The 21,993-nt window shown below is 45.4% G+C and overlaps 1 protein-coding gene across 1 annotated transcript in view; it reads right to left on the bottom strand.

Annotated features, from left to right (window-relative positions):
* USP31 (ubiquitin specific peptidase 31) overlaps positions 1-21,732 on the bottom strand; it is a 90,956-nt gene extending 69,224 nt beyond the window's left edge. The window contains 2 exon segments of the mRNA XM_036308158.1: positions 21,113-21,426; positions 21,429-21,732. Coding sequence (XP_036164051.1) covers positions 21,113-21,426; positions 21,429-21,696 — 582 coding nt within the window. The 5' untranslated portion in view covers positions 21,697-21,732.
* Positions 21,733-21,993: the final 261 nt, after the last annotated feature.

The raw sequence follows: 21,993 nt of genomic DNA, 5'->3' as shown, positions 1-21,993 counted from the left end.
AGGGGAAACTGGATGCTTGGAGGACTTGGCAGAGTGGGAGGCCATGGGATGGAGACAGAGCAGGAAGGAAAAACCAAGATCGCGAGGAGCACCGGGAATTCTGGGAATAGTAGTTTTGGTGGCAGCCCCAGGACCGGAAGCGGAAGCCCAGAGCACGGGGAACACCAGGAATGCTGGGAATCGTAGTTCTGGTGGCAGACGGATCTCCTAGACCAGCCGTGGGCAAACTACGGCCCACCGGCCGGATCCGGCCCGTTTGAAATGAATAAAACTAAAAAAAAAAAGACCGTACCCTTTTATGTAATGATGTTTACTTTGAATTTATATTAGTTCACACAAACACTCCATCCATGCTTTTGTTCCGGCCCTCCGGTCCAGTTTAAGAACCCACTGTGGCCCTCGAGTCAAAAAGTTTGACAAAATCCAACACCCTTTCTTGATAAAAACTCTCAGCAAGATAGGAATTGAGGGATCATACCTCAACATAATAAAAGCCATATATGACAAACCCACAGCCAACATCATAATCAATGGGCAAAAACTAAAACCATTCCCCCTAAAAACAGGAACAAGACAGGGATGCCCCCTCTCACCACTCCTGTTCAACATAGTACTGGAAGTACTAGCCATTGCGATCAGACACGAAGAAGAAATAAAAGGCATCCAGATTGGAAAAGAAGAAGTAAAACTGTCCTTATTTGCAGATGACATGATACTGTACATACAGAACCCTAAAGACTCCATCAAAAAATTATTAGACTTAATAAATGAATTCGGCAATGTAGCAGGATACAAAATTAATGCTAAGAAATCCATGGCATTTCTTTACACCAATAGTGAACTTACAGAAAGTGAAACTACAGAAGCAATCCCATTTACCATTGTACCAAAAAAATTAAAATACCTAGGAATAAACTTAACTAAGGAGGTAAAAGACTTATATGCTGAAAACTACAGGACACTGAAAAAAGAGATAGAGGAAGACATAAACAGATGGAAGAATATACCGTGTTCATGGATTGGTAGAATCAATATCATCAAAATGTCCATACTACCCAAAGCAATTTATAGATTCAATGCAATCCCCATTAAATTACCAACAGCATATTTCACGGATCTAGAACGAACGTTCCAAAAATTCATCTGGAATAAAAAAAGACCCCGAATAGCTGCAGCAATCCTGAGAAAGAACAAAGTAGGTGGGATCTCAATACCAGATATCAAACTGTATTACAAAGCCACTGTTCTTAAAACAGCTTGGTACTGGCACAAGAACAGACATATAGATCAATGAAATAGAATAGAGACCCCAGAAATCAACCCAAACCACTATGCCCAATTAATATTCGACAAAGGAGGCAAGAGCATACAATGGAGTCAAGACAGTCTTTTCAATAAATGGTGTTGGGAAAATTGGACAGATACATGCAAAAGGATGAAACTAGATCACCAACTCACACCATACACAAAAATAAACTCAAAATGGATAAAAGACTTAAACGTAAGACGGGAAACCATAAAAATACTAGAGGAATTCACAGGCAGTGAAATCGCAAACATATGCCGAAGAAATTTCTTCTCTGATAATGCTCCTAGGGCAATGGAAACTAAAGAGAAAATAAACAAATGGGACTACATCAAAATAAAAAGCTTTTGCACAGCAAAGGAAACCATCAACAAAACAACAAGAAGACCCACTACATGGGAGAACATATTTGCCAATGATACCACCGATAAGGGTTTAATTTCCAACATTTACAGGGATCTCATGAAACTTAACAAAAGGAAGATAAACAATCCAATAAAAAAAATGGGCAACAGACCTAGATAGACACTTTTCGAAAGAGGACATACAGAAGGCCGAAAGACATATGAAAACCTGCTCAAAGTCACTAATTATACGAGAGATGCAAATCAAAACGACAATGCGTTATCATCTCACACCTGTCAGAATGGCTATCATCAACAAATCAACAAACAACAAGTGTTGGAGAGGATGTGGAAAAAAAGGAACCCTTCTGCACTGCTGGTGGGAATGCAGACTGGTGCAGCCACTGTGGAGAACAGTATGGAGCTACCTCAGAAGACTAAAAATGGAACTCCCATTTGACCCAGTGATCCCACTACTAGGAATATATCCCAAGAAACCAGAAACGCCAATCAGAAAGGATATATTCACCCCTATGTTCATAGCAGCACAATTCACCATAGCTAAGATTTGGAAACAGCCTAAGTGCCCATCAGCAGATGAGTGGATTAGAAAACTGTGGTACATATACACAATGGAATACTATGCTGCGGTAAAAAAAAAGGAACTCTTGCCTTTTGCAACAGCATGGATGGAACTGGAGAGCATTATGCTAAGTGAAATAAGCCAGTCAGAGAAAGATAAATACCACATGATCTCACTCATTTGTGGATTATAGAGAACAACATAGACTGATGAAAAGGGACAGACCCAAAGACTGAGAAACAGCAATCAGGCTATCAATCCCCAGAAGGAAAGTAGGGGAGGGCGGGGGGAAGGGGAAGAGATCAACCGAAGGACTTGTATACATGTATATAAGCCAAACCAATGGACATGGACAACAGGGGGATGGGAGCATGAGTTTGTGTGTGGGGGGGAGGTTGGGGGTTAATGGGGGGGATGAGAACACATTTGTAATACCTTAACTAATAATAAAAAAAAAAAAAAAAAAAGTTTGCCCACCCCTGTCCTAGACCAACAGTTCTCAACCTGTGAGTCGCGACCCCTTTGGCAGTCGAACGACCCTTTCACAGGGATCGCCTAATAACATCCTGCATATCAGATATTTACATTACGATTCATAACAGTAGCTACATTACAGTTACGAAGTAACAATGAAAATAATTTTATGGTTGGGTCACAACATGAGGAATTGTATTTAAAGGGCCAGAAGGTTGAGAACTACTGTCTTAGACACTAGAGCAGTGGTTCTCAACCTTCCTAATGCCATGACCCTTCAATACTGTTCCTCATGTTGTGTTGACCCCCAACCATAAAATTATTTTCGTTGCTACTTCATAACTGTAATTTTGCTACTGTTAAGAATCGTAATGTAAATATCTGATATGCAGGATGTATTTTCATTGTTACAAATTGATCATAATTAAAGCATAGTGATTAATCACAAAAACAATATGTAATTATGTATGTGTTTTCCGATGGTCTTAGGCGACCCCTGTGAAAGGGTCATTCGACCCCCAAAGGGGTCGCGACCCACAGGTTGAGAACCGCTGCTCTAGAGCAAAGTGATCCTGGAGCAAGTTACTGTTGCGGTGGGGGATGGAGGGAAAGCAAAGGTGAGAGACATAAGTAAAATAAGAGTGTCTAGGAAATATTAAAGGGAAGATATCCTAAAACTTCCAGGAAATCTCCACCAATGAAGCAAAGGGGGAAAAAAAAGCCTCTATTATTCTGTGAGCAACAAACCAAACTGAGTTGGGGTCTCAGCCAATTCGCTCATATGCTTGCAAAGACAGACAGAAATTCCCGGATCTGAGGGCTCCCAGACTGGAGAGGGTGCAGGTCGGGCTGAGCGACCCTCACAACCCTCAGTGCACTAATGTCGTGCACCAGGCTTCTAGTATAAAATAAAATCACATCAGGTAAAACTGTATACACAGTTTGATTCCAATTATGTGGAAACACACAGATAAGGGGGGAAAGGCAAGAAAGTAATATGCCAAACAACTTTTATACATGTTCAATTCTCCTCTTTGAACTTTTACATATTTTCCAAGTTTTTTACAATAATTTAAATACTATTCTTATCAAAACTGATGTTATCTTACAATGAATTTTAGCAAATGAAACAGGACACAAAGTATATATACTTCATGCAAACCAAAACCACCATAAGATACCAGTTCATACCCGCTAGAGTGCCTATAATAAAAGACAGACAAAAACAAGTTGGCATGGATATGGAAACACTAGAAACCCTCAGACACAGCTGGTGAGGATGTAAAATGATGCACTGTAGAACATGGCTGGGCAGTTGCTCAAAATGTTAAACACTGAGTTACCTACCATATGACCCAGCAATTCTACTCGTAGGCAAATACACCCAGGAGAAATGAAAACATATAGCCACATAAAAATCTATGCATGAATGTTCATACAGCAGCATTATTCATAATAGCCAAAAAAGAAACAAACCCAATATTCATCAACATGTGAATGGATAAACAAACTGTGGTATATTCATATCATGGAATATTTTTCAGCCATAAAAAGGAAGGAAGTATGACTCATGCTACAACATAATGAACCTTGAAAACATCATGCTAAGTGGAAGAAGCCAGATGCAAAAGGCCACATGTTACATGATTCCATTTTTATGAAATGTCCAAACAGGTCAGTCTACAGAGACAGATTTGGGAGGAATGAGGAGTGACTGCAAATGGGTATGGGGTTTCTTATGGGAATAATAAAAATGCTCTAAAACTGATCGTTGCACAACTCTGAATATACTAAAAACCTTTGTGGATTGCGCACTTTAAATGAGTGCAGTAAATGGCATGTAAATTATACCTAAATAAAGCTGTTTATAAAAAGAATATATACTGCATTGCTTTACTCATAATAAAATTTAAAAACAACTCATAAAATAAATCAATGGTGTTAGAAGTCAGAGGAGTGGTTACCTTTTGGGGGAAGGGGCAAAAAAGGAGCTTCTGGATGCTGCTGATGTCCCATTTCTTGATCAGGTTGATGTATTATCACTTTAGAAAAATTCATCAAGCTTATGCTGAAGTATGTGTCTATACTTCATTTAAAAGTTTAAAAAAACTAGTTGACTTCAAAAAGAAAAAACACTAAAGTTTCTTAACTTAGCCAGAGTCTCAGGCCCTAACTCAGTTTATTTAGTCTTATTTAGAGCTGATTCTATTTATCTGGTTACTTAACTAAAAGCCAAATAGAAACAGCAAAACACAGGAGTGAGACAGTAGAAGGTATAGGCTCCCAGGATAAAGCAGGAGAAAACTAAGGAAGGACCGTGAAGGAAGAGGGTAGGGGGGCGAGAGGAAACATTATAAAGAGCAGGAATAAGAATTCAACTACACAGCAATCTGCAACTATTCATCAAGTCCTATACAGTCCCACTAGCCCCAAAGCAAGAGCCATCCTACAGACCAAGAGCATATTAGACGATGCTCATGATAGTCTCAATCACCAAGGAAACAGTAACGTGTACCCAGGATACTCTCCTGGGAAAGTGAGTGTATAAAATATGCTATCAAGCTACAAATCCAAAAGTCTAAATTTTAAAGACTTGATGTTCAAATATATAATTATCTGGGCCCAGGCAGTGTGGCTCATTGGTTGAGCGTTGACCAGTGAACCAGGAGGTCATGGTTCGATTCCATGCAGGAGGCAGCCAATCAATGATTCTCTCATCATTGATGTTTCTATCTCTCCCTCTCCTCTGAAATCAGTAAAAATATTAAAATAATAATAATTATCTGGGAAGTAACTTTTAGTCCCCCGAAAGACCAGATGAATGGGTTATTATTGTTACTCAAAAAGATCATACAATAACAACAACGGCACAGAATATACCATACTGGTAAGTCCCCAGGGGATCATCTAGCACTGTAACACTGGAGATTTAACACTAGATTGCCCAAGGAAGTCATTTTGACTGCTTTTTAATTTCAATTAGAAAAACAATTATGTATATAAGGACACAATGTCTTAGAATTTTGTGACTTTTTGTACAACATAGAAATGCGTTTATTAATAATTGTAGTTACCTCCCCCTCCTTCATTTCCGGTATATATATATGTGTTATACCTATAATGCCCAAAAGCAGTCATTTTGACTGCTTGGGAAATTTTAAATAACCAAATGACTCTTATTATTGAATTGAGTAAATTTCTTATATGACCAGTTCGGCTCTGTATTGAAATAACAGTTTTCATTTTTTTTCGATTACCGTCACATGATAACATACAAGTACATGATAAATTGTCGATACTTGATAAGTTGCAGTTGCTCAATAAGCTAAACTAGTACTTGTTATTCGAATCTTTATGCAGTGATACTTGTTCTAATAAGTTGTTTATTTTATTTCTTTTGCGCCCTAAATTCATGAAAGAAATGTCGAATAGAAGTGAGTTATTGGAAAAGCTAAGGAACATAAGTGAAGAGTGCTCCGATATTATTCTTTCACAATGCAGTCATTTTGACTGCTTTTGGGCAATATAGGTATATACGAAATTTCAGTCTTTCTAGTGTTAAATACCACTCCTTCAAAAACAGTCTACAAGTCAACTGGTCAAAACCAAGAACACACATGCATCAAAGGTGAGATACTGAACAGAGTGGCAAGGCCAGGCCCAGAGAAAACTTTGAGGTGGAACGCATTTCTCCTCCACACGTAACCACAGTGGCCTTTCCCAGGATCCTCCAGCTCTTCCTGCTGGCATCCCCCCCTTTCCTGAAGGCTTGCTCTTACAGGCTGGGTGGGTGGATGGTGGGTGGGCTGGCTCACTGGGCTTTCTCGCTAAAATGTTCCCATCACTCAGGTGTGAAGGAACTGATGGTTATTGAACACCACGATCTGTGAGGCTGATGTTATATGGCAACGAAAAGGGAAACAAGGTAACCAAGACTCAGTAACTAACAAGACCTCAGCTGCACCAGGTTCTGACTAAATGCCAAATTCATGGTTTCACAAATTTTCCAAAGAAAAGGAGTAGACCTGGACGCTGACTGCTCTCACCCTCCTCCCAGAGCCATCTTGGGATGCTGACAGCCTGAGGTCTGAGACAGAATCAGTAGTATCACCAGGAAGTGGGGGGCAGCAGTTACCACAGCCTAACTCTGCTTGACATCACAATGTGGCTCCTGGGGAAGGACCAACAGGTCCCCAACCTAACTAACCCTTCCTCCCGCTGCATGTAAGATGAAAAGCTGCCCGTGCCCTCTCCTGCCAGCAGGGAAACAAGGCTACTCTCCTCTTCCTGCCCTTCCTGTCACTATCCAAGTCCTAAAATCATTAACTAGCAGCTACTTCCCATGAGCTGTGGCTTTTAAAGGTGTTATCTTTTTAAATATATATATATATATGTATGTATTTCAGAGAGGAAGGGAGGGGGAGAGAGACAGAAACATCAATGATGATAAAGAATCATTGATCGGCCACCTCCTCCTCGATCCGGGGATCGAGACCGACACCCAGGCATGTGCCCTGACCAGAATTGAACCCGGGACCCTTCACACCACAGGCTGACGCTCTACCACTGAGCCAAACAGGCCAGGGCTCAAGGTTATATCTTTTCTTTAGCTATCCTAGTTCATGATAACTTCCATGGAATCAAGGCTCTAAAACAGTGGTTCTCAACCTTCTGGCCCTTTAAATACAGTTCCTCATGTTGTGACCCAACCATAAAATTATTTTCGTTGCTATTTCGTAACTGTAATGTAGCTACTGTTATGAATCGTAATGTAAATATCTGATATGCAGGATCGTCTTAGGCAACCCCTGTGAAAGGGTCATTCAACCACCAAAGGGGTCGCGACCCACAGGTTGAGAACTGCTGCTCTAAAAGAAGAAAGATGCACCAAGCACCAGCACTGGCACAAGGGCAAGATTAAGAACATTAAGCTAATATCTATAATAATAATCTATAATAATAAAAGCGTAATATGCAAATTGACCGAACATCTGGACGTTCTTCCAGATGACCTTCCGGACGAAGCCAGGGCTGCAGCTGCGGGATCGAGGCAGCTGCCACGGCTGCGAAGGCCTACCCTTGCATGAATTTCGTGCATCGGGCCTCTAGTATCTTTATAATTACACACTTGGAGCACCTCTGGTCAGGAAAGGGGTTAGTCTTTCCCAGCTGTAGAGAGCTATGGACCTCAAAGAAAAGGTTGAATTTTCTTCCCTAAGGTTTAAAATTAGTATTTCTCTGTGCTCATCATTGTTCAAAGTAAAACAGTACAAAAGTTACTTCCCTGTTCATCCAATCTCTAATAAGCATGCATAGAGAACAGTTTACTACGGAAAACAAAGAGAATCACAGAATTCAAGTTCTAAAGAAACACCTGTATCTTCATTTGCAAAATAGGAATAATAATATGTCTACCTTACACTGTAATCAGGAGTAAATAAAATAATCCACTGTGTAGGACACATGGTAAGCACTCATGTAAGCTACAGGAAAAAGCAAGATGGAGAAAATTACATAGTATGCTAGCATCTATCTCAATAAAAGGGAAATACAATCACACACACAATACACAACCACAGACATACACACTGACCTGTTTACTTATATTAAAACCAATGAAAGAATAAATCATAAACTGTAGGGAGAAAGGGGACAGGGTGTAGGGATCAGAGATAGAAACTAGACTTCTCTGAACAGATCTTGTTTGGTAAATTTGGCTCTAGGCCACATATTTAATTTTTTACATAATTATGCCATAGAATTAAATTTTAAAAAGCAACTCCTCAAAATCAAAAACAAAAGGAAACAAATAAATTTACATATATATGCAGTCGGTAATAAAGCCACACTTAGAATTATTCCGAGCAACTTTAAGACATAGTAATTCGATTATACAGTCCTAGTAGGGCATATATTATATGGGCAAAAACAAAAACAAATCTTAAATCTTTTCAAAGACTCACATGATTAGTGGTACTACTGGGATTATTACTAGTATTCTGAGACTTCGGAGTGCACCGTAGGATAATGCAAATTAGAATTTACAATGGTGTTAACAGGATTTTCAGTATGAGAGAAAGGAAAAACGGGTAAGATCAATGATGTTAAATAAAAAACCTGATACCCTGAACTGGAATTGTCAACATGAATTCACGATTTAGTGTATCTTTAAAAGAAATTATACATTTTCTAGCTCTGCCTACTTAGAAGACATAGAAACCACGTGCACCCTGGTGCCCAGCATGTGGCCTCTCGGTACCATTTGCCACTAAAAGGACCCAGGGCTCCTTAAAAAAATGTATAGTTCATATCTGGTGCAGGAGACAGTAAGATGAGCCTGGAACATCTTAACTTCCTTGCATTCTGGTCTAAAATCAGAGACTGCTAGTATTATGTCAAACGGACTTTGGGCCAAATTGTCCCACTAGCCTAAAATGAGACAGCTTGAGCAACAAAAAGGTTAATAACTGGAAGTGACTGAATAACATCAAATATGCATTTAAACCCCCGAGTTCATATGGTTAAAACAAAATCTCACTAGCCACATTTGGAAATCAAGTAATTATTTTGAACAATAGAAAATTAAGGTGGGGCCCTGGCTGGTGTGTTCAGTGGTTAAAGTGTTGGCCCTTGAACCAAAGGGTCATGGGTTCGATTCCCGGTCAAGGGCACGTACCTCTGTTGCAGGTTTGATCCCCAGCCCTAATCAGGGCATGTGAGAGAGGCAACCAATCAATGTGTCTCTCTCACATTGACATTTCTTTCTTTCTTTCTTTTTTTAATTGACTTCAGAGAGGAAGGGAGAGGGGGAGAGAGATGGAAACATCAATGATGAAAGACAATCACTGATCAGCTGCCTCCTGCACATCCCACATTGGGGATCGAGGCCACAAGCATGACCTCCTGGTTCACAGGTTGACGCTCAACCACTAAGCCATGCCAGTTGGGCTCACATGGATGTTTCTTTTCCTTCCTTCCTTCCTTCTTTTCTCTCTCTCTCTCTCTCTCTCTCTCTCTCTCTCTCTCTCTCTCTCTCTCTCCCCCCCCCCCCCTTCACCTTCCCTAAAAATTAATGGAAAAAAATATCCTCGGGTGAGGATTAAAAAAATAATAATTTTTATAAAAAGAAAATAAAGGTGGGGAAAAATCAAGCATTTATCTTACCTTTCTTCTCCTAATTTACTTTGGGGTAATCAAATAATTGCCGATGTGTCCTAGCTATTAAGTGAAGAAGGACTGTTAAAATTATAGCATCCCCAGTTTTGACCCTTAATGATCTAGGAATAGTCATTACTAACATTACAAGAGACACGACCAGACAAGAATAGGCTTTCTGATAGAGGTTTATAACACTACCCACAAGTTAGTTTTACAAAAAAATGGAGTTTAAAACACACACACACACCTTAACCCTGAACCTCATTAAACCTCCATATCTAACTACTACTGTACAGGAAACACAGGGACAGAAGTTTGACTGAAACTGCAGAAATACAACAGGCAAAATCAGACGATGGGAAGCTCCGCTCCACAGCAGTGCTCTTCAAAGTATGATCCACAGACAGGTGCCCATCTGTGAACTTGTCACCAGTCCATGACGAGATAAGTACAGAAACTGACAGTAAACATAGAAACATTTAAAGCAAATAAACAATCATTTTATGTCTAATTAAATCTAACAGTTTTTTAAATGGCGCTGGTTTTATGTATGCCTTATTTCATTTTTCTGGAAAAGCTGAAATGCCAAGTTAAGAAATTTATACCATTTTGTATATAAAAGAAAAGTTTAAGGCATTTTTCTTTTAAAAAAAATGTTTTTATTGATTTTAGAGAGAAAGGGAGAAGGACAGAGAGACAAAAACATGGATGAGAAACATCATGGATGGGCTGCCTCCTGAACGCCTCACCGCCCTACTTGGGATCAAGCCTGCAACCCAAGCATTTGCCCTAACTGGAATCGAACCAGTGACCTCTCAGCTCAACCAGCTGAACCACACTGGCCAGGGTAGTAGAGGCATCCTATCTAATAAAAGAGAAACATGGTAATTGGCATACGACCGCTACCCTTCCCATTGGCTAATCAGGGCAATATGCAAATTAACTGCCAGCCAAGATGGCGGCCGGCAGTCAGGCAGCTTGAAACTAACATGAGGCTTGCTTGCTTCAGTGAAGGAGGACTCCAACGTTCCCCGCCTGCTGCTGCAGGCCTCTGAGCTGCAACTCTAAGCAACTATGTTACAAATATAGAAGCTAAACAAAACCCCAGAAACCTGCTTTAGTCCCGCCGGGCTTCAGCCAGCAGGATTGCAACATTGTTTCAAATACAGAAGGTAAACAAAGGCCAGAAACCTGCTTTCAGCAGCGGAGGCCTAAGAGCTGGAGCCAAGCATCAAAGCTAAAGCTGGCCCAGAATAAAAAAATAAAAAAAGGAGCGTTTGGGAGCTTCAGTCACCCACCAGCCTGAAAACAGAACATCAGCCCCTCACCCAGGCTGGCCAGGCACCCCAGTGGGGACACCCACCCTGATCCAGGACACCCTTCAGGGCAAACCAGCCGGCACCCACCCGTGCACCAGGCCTCTATCCTATATAGTAAAAGGGTAATATGCCTCCCAGCACCGGGATCAACGGAGCCGTGGGGCCTCCCGGCACCGGGGGATCAGTGTGACAGGGGGCAGCGCCCAAACCCCCTATCGCCCTGCGGCTCTGTGTGTGACAGGGGGCGGGGCCACAACCTCCCTATCGGCCCTGCTCTGTTCCTGACAGGGGAAGGCGCCCCAACCCCCTGATCAGCCCTGCTCTGTGCCTGATAGGGGGGAGCTCCCCAAACCCCTGATCACCCTGTGGCTCTGTGTGTGACAGGGTGCAGCGCCCCAACCCCCTGATCGGCCCTGCTCTGTGTGTGACAGAGGGCAGCGCCCCAACCCCCTGATCGGCCCTGCTCTGTGTGTGACGGGGTAGAGCCATAACCTCCCCATCGGCCCTGCCCTGAGTGTGAGAGTGGCAGCGCCCCAACCCCCTGATCGGCCCTGCTCTGTGGGTGATAGAGGGCGGCACCCCAACCCCCCCATCCTCCACGGGCCCTGCTCTGTGTGTGATGGGGTAGAGCCATAACCTCCCCATCAGCCCTGCCCTGAGTGTGACAGTGGCAGCGCCCCAACCCCCGGGCGGTGCCCCAACTTCCCTATCGGCCCTACTCTGTGAGTGACAGGGGGGAGCTCCTCAACCACCTGATGGGCCCTGCTCTGTGCGTGATAGGGGGGAGCTCCCCAACCCCCCTGATGGGCCCTGCTTTATGCATGACAGGGGACAGCGCCCCAACCCCGATTGGCCCTGCTCTGTGCGTGACAGGGGGCGGCACTGCAACCTCCCCATCGACCCTGCCTTGAGTGTGACAGGGGGCAGTGCCCCAACCCCCCAATAGGCCCTACCCTGAGCGTGACTGAGGGTGGCATCGCAACCTCCCGATCCGCCCTGCTCTGTGCATGACAGGGGGCGGCGCCCCAACTCCCCAATTGGCCCTGCTCTGAGCCCGACCAGGGGCTGCACCTAGGGATTGGGCCTGCCCTCTGCCACCCAGGAGCAGGCCTAAGCCAGCAGGTCGTTATCTCCTGAGGGGTCCCAGACTGCGAGAGGGCACAGGCCGGGCTGAGGGACGCCCCCCTCCCACCCCCCCAAGTGCACAAATTTTTGTGCACCGGGCCTCTAGTTTTTTGATAAAAGAAATGTAATTACAGGTGATCTTTAAGAAGATTATCTAGAAACAATAAAACCTATCAACTGGAAGAAACAGTTTGGAAATGGGGAAGGGTCCTCGTGTGACCACAGACTTAAAATGAGCAGCTTTGTTGTCACCTACCATTTCTTTTGAATACTTACTACGGGTGGGTTTTTATACTAAACCCTTACTTCTATCTTCTCATTTAATCTTCATAAAAAACCATGCAAGTTTGAAGTTCTGGCTCTAATACTTACTAGAACTGAATCCCAAAATCCTAGTTTTAAACACTGAATAGCAATGCCTCTTTCACAGGGCTATTGTGAAGACTAAATGAAAAACTGTATATGAATGTAAACTGTCGGTGATCTGGCTCCACACAACTGTTTTCAGGATTATGATTATTATTGTTTCTTAAATCTCTCCTGAGAATCAGACAGCTCGGCCTTACTCTTAACGACCGGAAGACCAAGAGTAAAAGCAAAGAATTTATGGAGCTGGTGATGAGCTTACAAAGGTTCCTGACAGCAGAAGCAACCAAGGCATTTCCTGATCAATCCTGTGAAATCTCCTAAAGCATGAACTGTTGGTTTGTGAGCACTCTGTTTGCTGCCTTCCAATCTCAACAACTGGGGGGGAAGAAGCAACAGATGTTCAAGGACTGGCCAGGGCATAAAACAATGATTTCCAAATAGAGAAAGATCGCAGTCAAATGGAAGACAGGACAGCCCATGTGCTCCACTGCAATTGCAAAGATGTCGTTTGTTAAACATAAAAGGGTATTTGAGGAACATCCAGTGAACAATTAATTAGCAGAGCAAACAAGAATATTTTTAAAGGAAAAAACTACAGAGGACAACTTGAAATTATTCAGCTTTGAATGATTTCTTTTCCACTACTATATATAAAAGATTTTTTTGTGGAAATCATGAGGTCATTGTTTTCCAGAGTCTTTACTCTAGGAAACAGCTGTGGGGAACGACACAAACAGAGAACACTGCCCTATTTAGTAGCCCATCATTGTGACAAGTGTATAGATGGGGACAGGAAAAATCCATCAATCCACACACCAATAACAAAACAAAAGTGGCAGAGTCAAACTAAAACTGCAAGCCACACAAAGCACGATGTAAAACAACTGATTCTGGATTTCTGCATCTCTATAGCTGCAGAGAAATTTCCATGTTTAAACCAGATCAGCTCCTTTCTACGTGAGTCACCAAAAACTTAAATGATGCACTTTGCACAGTTCCTGATACATGACAGACATTCAGCAAATATAACTAAAAAGTTTTCCTAGGGCTCTTACGATCAAATACTATGTGACCTGCCTAAAACTAACGTACCACTCCCCTCCAGAACTACTGTCCATTCGGTGCTTCTGGTGTTGAAGAGCACCATCCATCCCAAGACACCCTGTTTCAAAATCTGTTACTTTCATCTCCTCCTTCAAATCAAAACCCCAATGAGGTTTCACTTCACACACACTAGAATGGCTATTAAAAAAACACCAACAAAACAGAACAAAAAACAGAAGATAACAAGCACTGGCAGGATGTGGAGAAAGTGGAGCCTTCATGCATTGCCGTTGGGGGTATAAAATGGTGCCGCCACCGTGGAAAACATTGGAGTTTCTCAGAGTTAAACCCAGAAGTAGCACATGATGCAAAAGAATTGAAAGCACAGATTCAAACAAATACTTGCACACCTACGCTCACAGCATCATTACTCTCAATGGCCAAAAAGCAGAAACAACCTACCAAATCCTTCAAGACACAGTCCAGGTAACACCTCTTTGGTCCCCCCCACCCCTCCCATTCCTCCTCCAGTGCTCTCCCCCTGCATCTGCACAGCACTTTGTACACAATCTATCACAGCACCCTACCCTATGCAGCTATTTCTTTACCCATCAGTCTTCCCTTCTAGATCCTGACTTCCTTAAGGGCATGAACCATCTCACCCATCTTCATATCCCCAGTGCTTTGCAACACAAAACCAGCACAGGAATCAATAACCGTGCTCAATAATTTTGTGCACTTAATAAATCCATATCATGTCTACAAAATACCAACCTGAATTTGATTCCTAGTGGGTATAAACTGGCGTTTCTGCTGCCCTACACTGTTACACTGTATTCAGGGCTCAACGCAGGGAGTCAAACCATCACCTAAACCAGGTCCAGGACCCTGCCCTCCTGGTTTCCCGTCTCAGACTGCCCTTCAGCAGGCCCACTCCCGCTCCTGTCATCTTATTTTCAGGTCCCCCAACGGCCTGGCCTTGGGCTTCTGACCTTTACACTTACCACCTATGTGCAGCGGAATCCAAGTCTACACAGCTAGCCCTAATTCGCGGCACATTCCCAATAGTCTAGTAAGACCTTCCTGGGTATCCCAGGCCCCAACTCTACATGCTCAGATTAAATGCATGATCTTCTCTGCCCCTTAAGCTCCCCAAACCACTCCCCTTCCAGCTGCTCCAGCTGTCAGAGATCCTCATTACTCTCCCCATCATCAGGTCTGATAGCTCGGGGTTTCCTTACCTCTCCATTTCTTGGATTCTCCTTAATAATGTCATGATGTCCTCCAAATGTCTCTTGGATTCACCTTTTCCTCTTCTTTACCTCACCTCATACCTGTGATTGCCCTCTCCCTGCATTTATTTTGTCCTCCGTTTGATTCATTTTTTACTCACCATCAGACGCATTTTTTTAATATCTTTTTCCTCTAATCAATGTCTGCACAGCTCAAGAGCCTCAACTGAATCAGTATTGACGGCAGCCTCAAGGCTAAATTATTGTGACAGGCTTTCAAGGCCACCCATAATTTGCCTCCTCTCATCTCCTCAGACATCTACAAGTATTTCTCTCAAATCAATGGTTCTCAACCAAGGGCGATTTTGCCCCCCAGGAGACATTTGAAAATATCTGGAGACATTTTTTATTGTCATCAGTGGGATGTGGACAGGACAGGGACAATAACAAATATCCTACATTGCCAGGACAGCCCCTCACAACAAAAAACTATCCAATAATGCGAGATATGTCAACAGTGCCACGGCTGGGACAACTCCAAATCAAGCCTCCACGGCAGACAGCCCAGTAGCTTCCATGACCATGTGCCAACTCTATCCCTCTGCTCAGAATGTTTCCCCACCATCCTGAGACGACACCCCTCTTCTTAACTATCCAAGACTTGTTTATCAGCAAACCCCATTCAAAGCCATATTTCACGGCTTTAAACACCACCGAGAAGTTGATGGCTCCCTAATTTTCTCTTTAGCTAGTCTCAATCTTCTGAACTCGACTCCGTTATCCAGCTGCCTATTAGACAGCTCATGAATATCCTATGAACACATCTGAAAATGAACTCCTGACCCCCAAAATTGCTGCTCCTCAAGTAAGCACTGGTAACCACTCAGTTGCTCAAGACAAACACCTGGGAGTTATTCTGGATGCATCCCTCTGCCTCAGTGTACCCCTCATCCCCAGCAAGTCCTGTGGAGTCTACCTGCAGACATATCTCAAATCCACCCACTTCTCCATCTCCATCCACCCCCACTTTTATTTAATCTATCACAGAAGCCTCTTCCCTGGTCTCCCTGATTCTGTTCTATCCACTGTTCAGCACCTGAGTTTTAATGAGATCAGAAAAGAACTCTGTCCAAGTCCTGCAGCCACTCCCCACTGCACTTAGAATAGAATCTAAACCCCGTATATGCACCTACAAGGCCCTGTATGACCCAGCCTCTGCCCACCTGCCAATCCCTTCCCAGCCTCATCTATCCTCCTCGTCTCCCAAATGTACCAGGTGAGGGTACAGAGGAAAGGAAGTCATTAGATCAGCAGTTCTCAACCTGTGGGTCGCGACCCCTTTGGCGGTCGAACGACCCTTTCATAGGGGTCGCCTAAGACCATCCTGCATATCAGATATTTACATTACGATTCATAACAGTAGCAACATTACAGTTATGAAGTAGCAATGAAAATAATTTTATGGTTGGGTCACAACATGAGGAACTGTATTTAAAGGGCCAGAAGGTTGAGAACCACTGCGTTAGATTGAGAGTATATATGCATAGCTACCTGTGGAGTATGAGCCTATAAATAATGTATACATGTTCGTATGCACATTTAACCAGTCAGAAAGAATGGTTTTTAAGAAGACTGCAAAGTGCCACGGTAGAGCAGCAAGGGCACATGGTGAAGCAGCTGTGGCTGACCTTATTTATGTTCACTACCATTCAGCACCACAGCCGAGAGAGGAAAACGCTGCGTGTTTCAGCATGTCCACCTGCCAACTGACATTTTATGTTGAGACCTGTCCTTTCCGCGGTTGTACTAATAAGGCAACCAGACACAGGACTGAGCGTGAGCCTCAGCAATGCAGGGTGACAAAGTGGAAGTCAAATTCTGCTTCTGCTCCCTCGGCCTCCAGCCAGGCGAACCTCGGTTCCATCATTCAGAAAGGCGGGGGACTGTCCCAACCACCCAAGTCTCCTTCCAAGTCAAATCGTGATGATTCTGTCACCTCCTTGCTCCTGCAGAGACTTGGAGCTTCAGTGACTAAAGTGATAGCATTTGACCGACAAGGGAACTGACCAGGAAGAGACGCGCTTTCTATTTTATACTGTCACAAACCTACATGGGCCCTACACAATTTCTTCTTTTTTCTTTCTATTTTTCAAAGTAATTCAAGGGATACCTGAACTCAGAGTACTTCTTAGAAGCCACTGTGAAATTTCAATGTACTAAACAGCTTCGTACAAACCAGGAAACGTCTCTCAAAGGCCTGTAGCATGAGACCATGAAAAAGCAAGGTGTGACACCGAGCCAGTGTCAGCCCGAAGCTAGCTTGTCTGCCACTCATTTCTACATGTTTACTCCCTCTGTAACCTGAGAACTCTCACTAATAAATAAGCAACACCAGGCACCAAAGTTCCAGGAAAACACCATGGGAGAGAAAATTCTATTACTTTTTGTTTGGCTGCAACTTTGGATGGAGTTTCCACAGTTCTTTATCAGGAGATCACTATGTTCTAGTTGTTCTTTGGGACCATGGTTTGAGCACGGCTGCTATAAAACTTATCTTTCTTACTTGAAAGACGTCCACCTATCTTTCTCTTACTGCAAAGGGGCACTGAGAACTGGACGCTAGAGAGCATCTCTAAGGACCTGGAGCATCTATGCCAGCCTCCTATTAAAGCTGTGACAACCAAAATACGTCTCCAGATGAAACCCACGTCCCAAGGCAAAAGCACGCTGGTTGAGAACCACAGCTCGGTATCTGAGCAACAGCACAGTATCTGCATAAAAAGAAAGAAAGGGTCTAGGTGGCAGCTAGAGAAGTTTCTTAAAAGCACACCCAGGTGGGACAGTCAACCCATTTCATTCTGGGAAATGAAAATCCAGCCTTAGCCATCATTTAGCTCTCCCAACTCAAAAATCCATTTATCTGGTAAGCTTCTAAGCGCCAATAAGTTTAGAAAGTAAGAAAGAATTATAATTGAAAAATTCACAAAGCACAAAGACATACTAAGTGCTTTTCCAGACCTCAACATAAACTATCTCGAGATGGCAAACTGGTTTTAACTTCTCTGCCAAGTCCAATCACCGGGCAGTGGCTGCCTGGACCCCTAAACTGAGCAGGATTCTGAGGCTGAATGTGAACCAGCAGGGCATGGTGACGAGTAGGCCTCACATCCACCTCCTTTGGTGTTCAACTTTCTTAATGCTCAGAATCACAGCCATTAAATTTGGCTGTAATAAAACATTCTGGAAAAAAAGAAAGTAATCCACCAGGCTTACCAAACTGGGGAGAAATAAAAGGAAAAAAAGAAATCTGATCCCATCACTCTCCTACTTAAAAGTTGGCTCTGGATTCTCAACTTCCAGAGGATAACGTCTCAACCAGGGGAGCCTACAAAGCCTTCACAATGCATTCACATCCTACTTCTCCCAAATGTCCTGTACCCCCCCTCTCCACGGTGTCACCCAGACACCAGCACCACCTGCAAACTGGTTGGAAATGCAGCATCTCGGGCTCACCCAGCTCTGCTCTGAACAGAAGCCCAGGTGAATTATAGGCACATGAAAGTGTGGAAACGGTGTCTGGGGGAACTTGCCAGGTTCCTCCAGACTCAGTTCTTCACAGGCAGGTAGTGTCTCCCCCAGGTGAATGTGTGTGGCACATGCAGGTGAGTATGGGCAAGCTGCCTCCACTCATCTCGTCTATTAAAGCAGGAAAGCCCAAATGTCCACCTACAGCCTCCACAGCAGCCAGGAGTGAAGTGACAAGGTTAGTCAATGAGATGTCAGCAGAAGCCTGCTGCGGGGGCTTCTGGCAGAACTTTTATTTCCCTAATGACTTCCTGCCTTGACTAGGTAGAAGTCAAGGTGGCAAACACTAAGGACAAAAAGCCAATAAGAACGAAGGATAACAGAGTAGAAACCAGAAATGGTCTGGATCCTAAATGGTTGGGCAAGCCTTCAATAAATGGGAGGTGAATGAAGGAGTGCAAAGTGAAACCTACTAAGGTTCAGAGATTACATTTTTTTAAAAAAAATAGGGCCTCTAAGAATCTGTTCAGCTTTACGAAAGCATACCTACAAATCAGTCTCGGCATTTCTAGAATCACTGACCTATTTCTGTCCAGCTTTTTAGTGGATAAAAGAATGAACACAATCTCTTAAAAAGCAAAGGAAATGTTCTCATACCAAAACACTGTTGAAATTGATTTTTCACATTTGGAAAAAAGGAGAACATGAAACTTAAAACACTGGGCTCTGACCTTAAAAAGTTTGTAATTGCTGTGGCTACTCACAGGCAACTATAAGCAAAATTAAAAAAGAAAAAGATTTCTTTTACAGTTGCTGGTTGGTTGTCATCCTCTCCTACTTATTTATTTTGAGATTTCTGACATGAACCTCATTTTTTCCAGTCCTATACTAGTCAAGTACTTCCATTCAAATTTCCAAGATCAAACGGCAGTCACTTTTTCTCTTTGAGAAAACAGGGTAGAACAACATAAATGTAAATATAATGTAAGTAAAGTGTATTAAAAGGAGAGGGGCACCTGGCAGTGCTGTTCCTCAGCAAGGAAAGTCCTCAACCAAGCTCCGGCTCCTCAGACAGATGACCATTTTATATTTTAATCAAGTCATTCATCCTTAAATAAAAGGATTTTTAAAAGAAACTTCATAGCATCAGTGAAAAGCCAGTACTACTTGCCATGAATACAAGACAAATGTAAAAACAAGCCCATTGAAAACATCACTTTACTATATTCCAGCTGCCGTTGCCTACTAAAGCCTCTAAACTTGAGGCTTGTTCTCGCTTTGTTTAAAAAAAAAAAAAAGGTGGGGCGTGAGCAAGCAGTGTTAAGTCACGCTGAGACTTTCTCTTGAGAGTGGCCAGGACAGAAAGAGAAGGGAAAAGGAATGAAGTTTCTCACTGTGTGGTTTCATTCTATTAACTGTTTCCCACCTAGAAGGAATCCTCCTGCAATCTCAAACACCGTCCTTTTGCTGAGAATCACAGCCCATTCATTTCCTTAGTGCAGCCTAAATGGTCCCACCTCACCTGGCTCAGCCCTCGGCTCCAACCCGCTCACTACGAGGACCCAAGGGCCCTATCTAGCCCACTGCCTGGACTTGCATGGCCCGTGAGCTAAGAAAGGTTTGTAAAAATTAATACTTGTATCAAATCTGTGTTGGGGAGAATATCAGGAAAGGCATACTGCTTTCCCCTTTGGCCTCCCACCCTGATTTTGAACGGCAATTAAGCTACACGGTTCTCCCCTGCAAAAATAACAGTCCCGTTCTTCTCATTAGACCTGTGTTACAAAGCATCGTACTCCATGATCACTGTACTTTTACTTCACTCAATACAAACCTTGTAAACACTGGTTTTCTCTTGTTACATAGGCACCTACACAGTAGCCTCGATTTGGCGTCTGGGCCAGCAAAGCCTAAAGCACTGACTCCACTGCCCTTCGCAGACCGCCCGGCCCAGCTCCAGCTCCAGGTCAAGTGCACACCTTCCTCGCGCGGGAGCAGCTTCTGTGGCCCCTCCAGGCCTCCCTGCTGCTCAAGCCTCAGGGCCCAGGCGCCTCCGCCCAGGGGTCGCCCTACGCACGCACGCCCGCCTTGCAGTGGCGGCATCACCAGGTTTCACTGTCTTCAAACCACCGACATGGCCCGTTGACTTATTATACAGTCTTTAGCCACAAAAGCAATCAGAGCAGCAACTACTCCTGGTCCCGTGCACAACGGAAGCCCTTCCATGCGGGGAGCCCTCTTCGTGCCAAGCTCCCAGCGAGAGAGGGTAAAACGTGGGGGCAACGAAGACCCCCTGACTTGCTGGCAGCTCACAGCCACCTCTGAGGTCGGGGCGGAGGAAGCTGGCGCGGTGAGGGGGTGGCTGGGCCGAGGCTGCACGACCAGCGACCCCACCGAGCCCCGGGCCGGCCGGGAGCCTGGACCGGCCGCGTCGGGAGCCCTCCGACGCCTCAGCCGGGCAGGTGGGACCTGGGACGAGCGCTCCAGGAACGGATGCGTCACTCGCGCACTCGGCCCATCCACCGATCCATCCCCCGCGCCCGGTGGCCCGGCCTCGGCCTCGGGGCCCACCCGCCCCTCCAGCCCGGAGGAGGGCGACCTGGGCGGGGGCCGCGGCGGGGAGGGGCGCCCACCTTGAAGTCGCGGCTGTGCTGCGGCGTGTACTCCAGCGTCCAGAGGGCGCGCACCAGGTGCGCCAGCTGCTCGGTGACCTCGCCCGCGGGGGCGCCGGCGGGCGGCTCGGGCTCGGGCTCGGGCTCGGGCCGGCCGGCGCGGTACTGGCCGAGCGCCAGGTACTCGGCGAAGAGCTCGGTGTTGCTGAGGCACTGCAGCGTGGCGTTCATGAAGCACGTGTTGCCGTGGTTGCGGAGCCCCGCCACGCCGGGCACCGGCTCGCAGGCGGGCGGCGCGGGCGGCGCGGGCGGCGGGCCGGGCGGCGGCGCGGGCGGCCGGGCGGGAAGCAGCCGTGGAGGGGGCCGCGGTCCGAGCTGCCGCCCTCGGAGCTCAGGTGCGAGAGCGTGGACAGCGTCCGGAGGACGCGGCTCATGAAGCTGCCCACCGAGCGCGCCGCCGACGGCGAGGGCGCGGCCGGCCCGGGCGCTCCGGGGGCCCCCGCGCCGCCGCCCGCGCGGCCGCTCCGAAACAGCCGCTTGCTGAAGGAGCGCTTCTCCTTCCCGCCCGCCGCCGGCCCGGGCCCGGGCGCCGTTACCTTGGACATGGCGGCGGCCGCCCACGCTCATCCCCGCGCCCGCCCTCCCGGCCCGCGGCCCCGCCACCTCCGCCGCCGCATCCCCCCGAGCCGGGCTGGGCGCCCCGCACGCCTCCGAGCGCCGCCGAGCGAGCCAGCGGGAGGGCGGGAGCGCGCGCGGTCGGCCCAGCTGGGCCGCTCACGTGACTCGCCGCCGGCGCCGCCCGCCCGGCGCTGAAGCCGCCGCCGCCATGTTGACTGTGGGAACGACGTCGCCTCCCCCGCCAGCCGCGAAGGTGACTGGCGGCTCCGGCGCGGTCCTGCGGC

Source organism: Myotis myotis, unplaced genomic scaffold (genome assembly GCF_014108235.1).
Source record: "Myotis myotis isolate mMyoMyo1 unplaced genomic scaffold, mMyoMyo1.p scaffold_m19_p_5, whole genome shotgun sequence".
Classification (NCBI taxonomy): domain Eukaryota; kingdom Metazoa; phylum Chordata; class Mammalia; order Chiroptera; family Vespertilionidae; genus Myotis; species Myotis myotis.
This window is presented reverse-complemented; position numbering and strand designations above follow the sequence as displayed.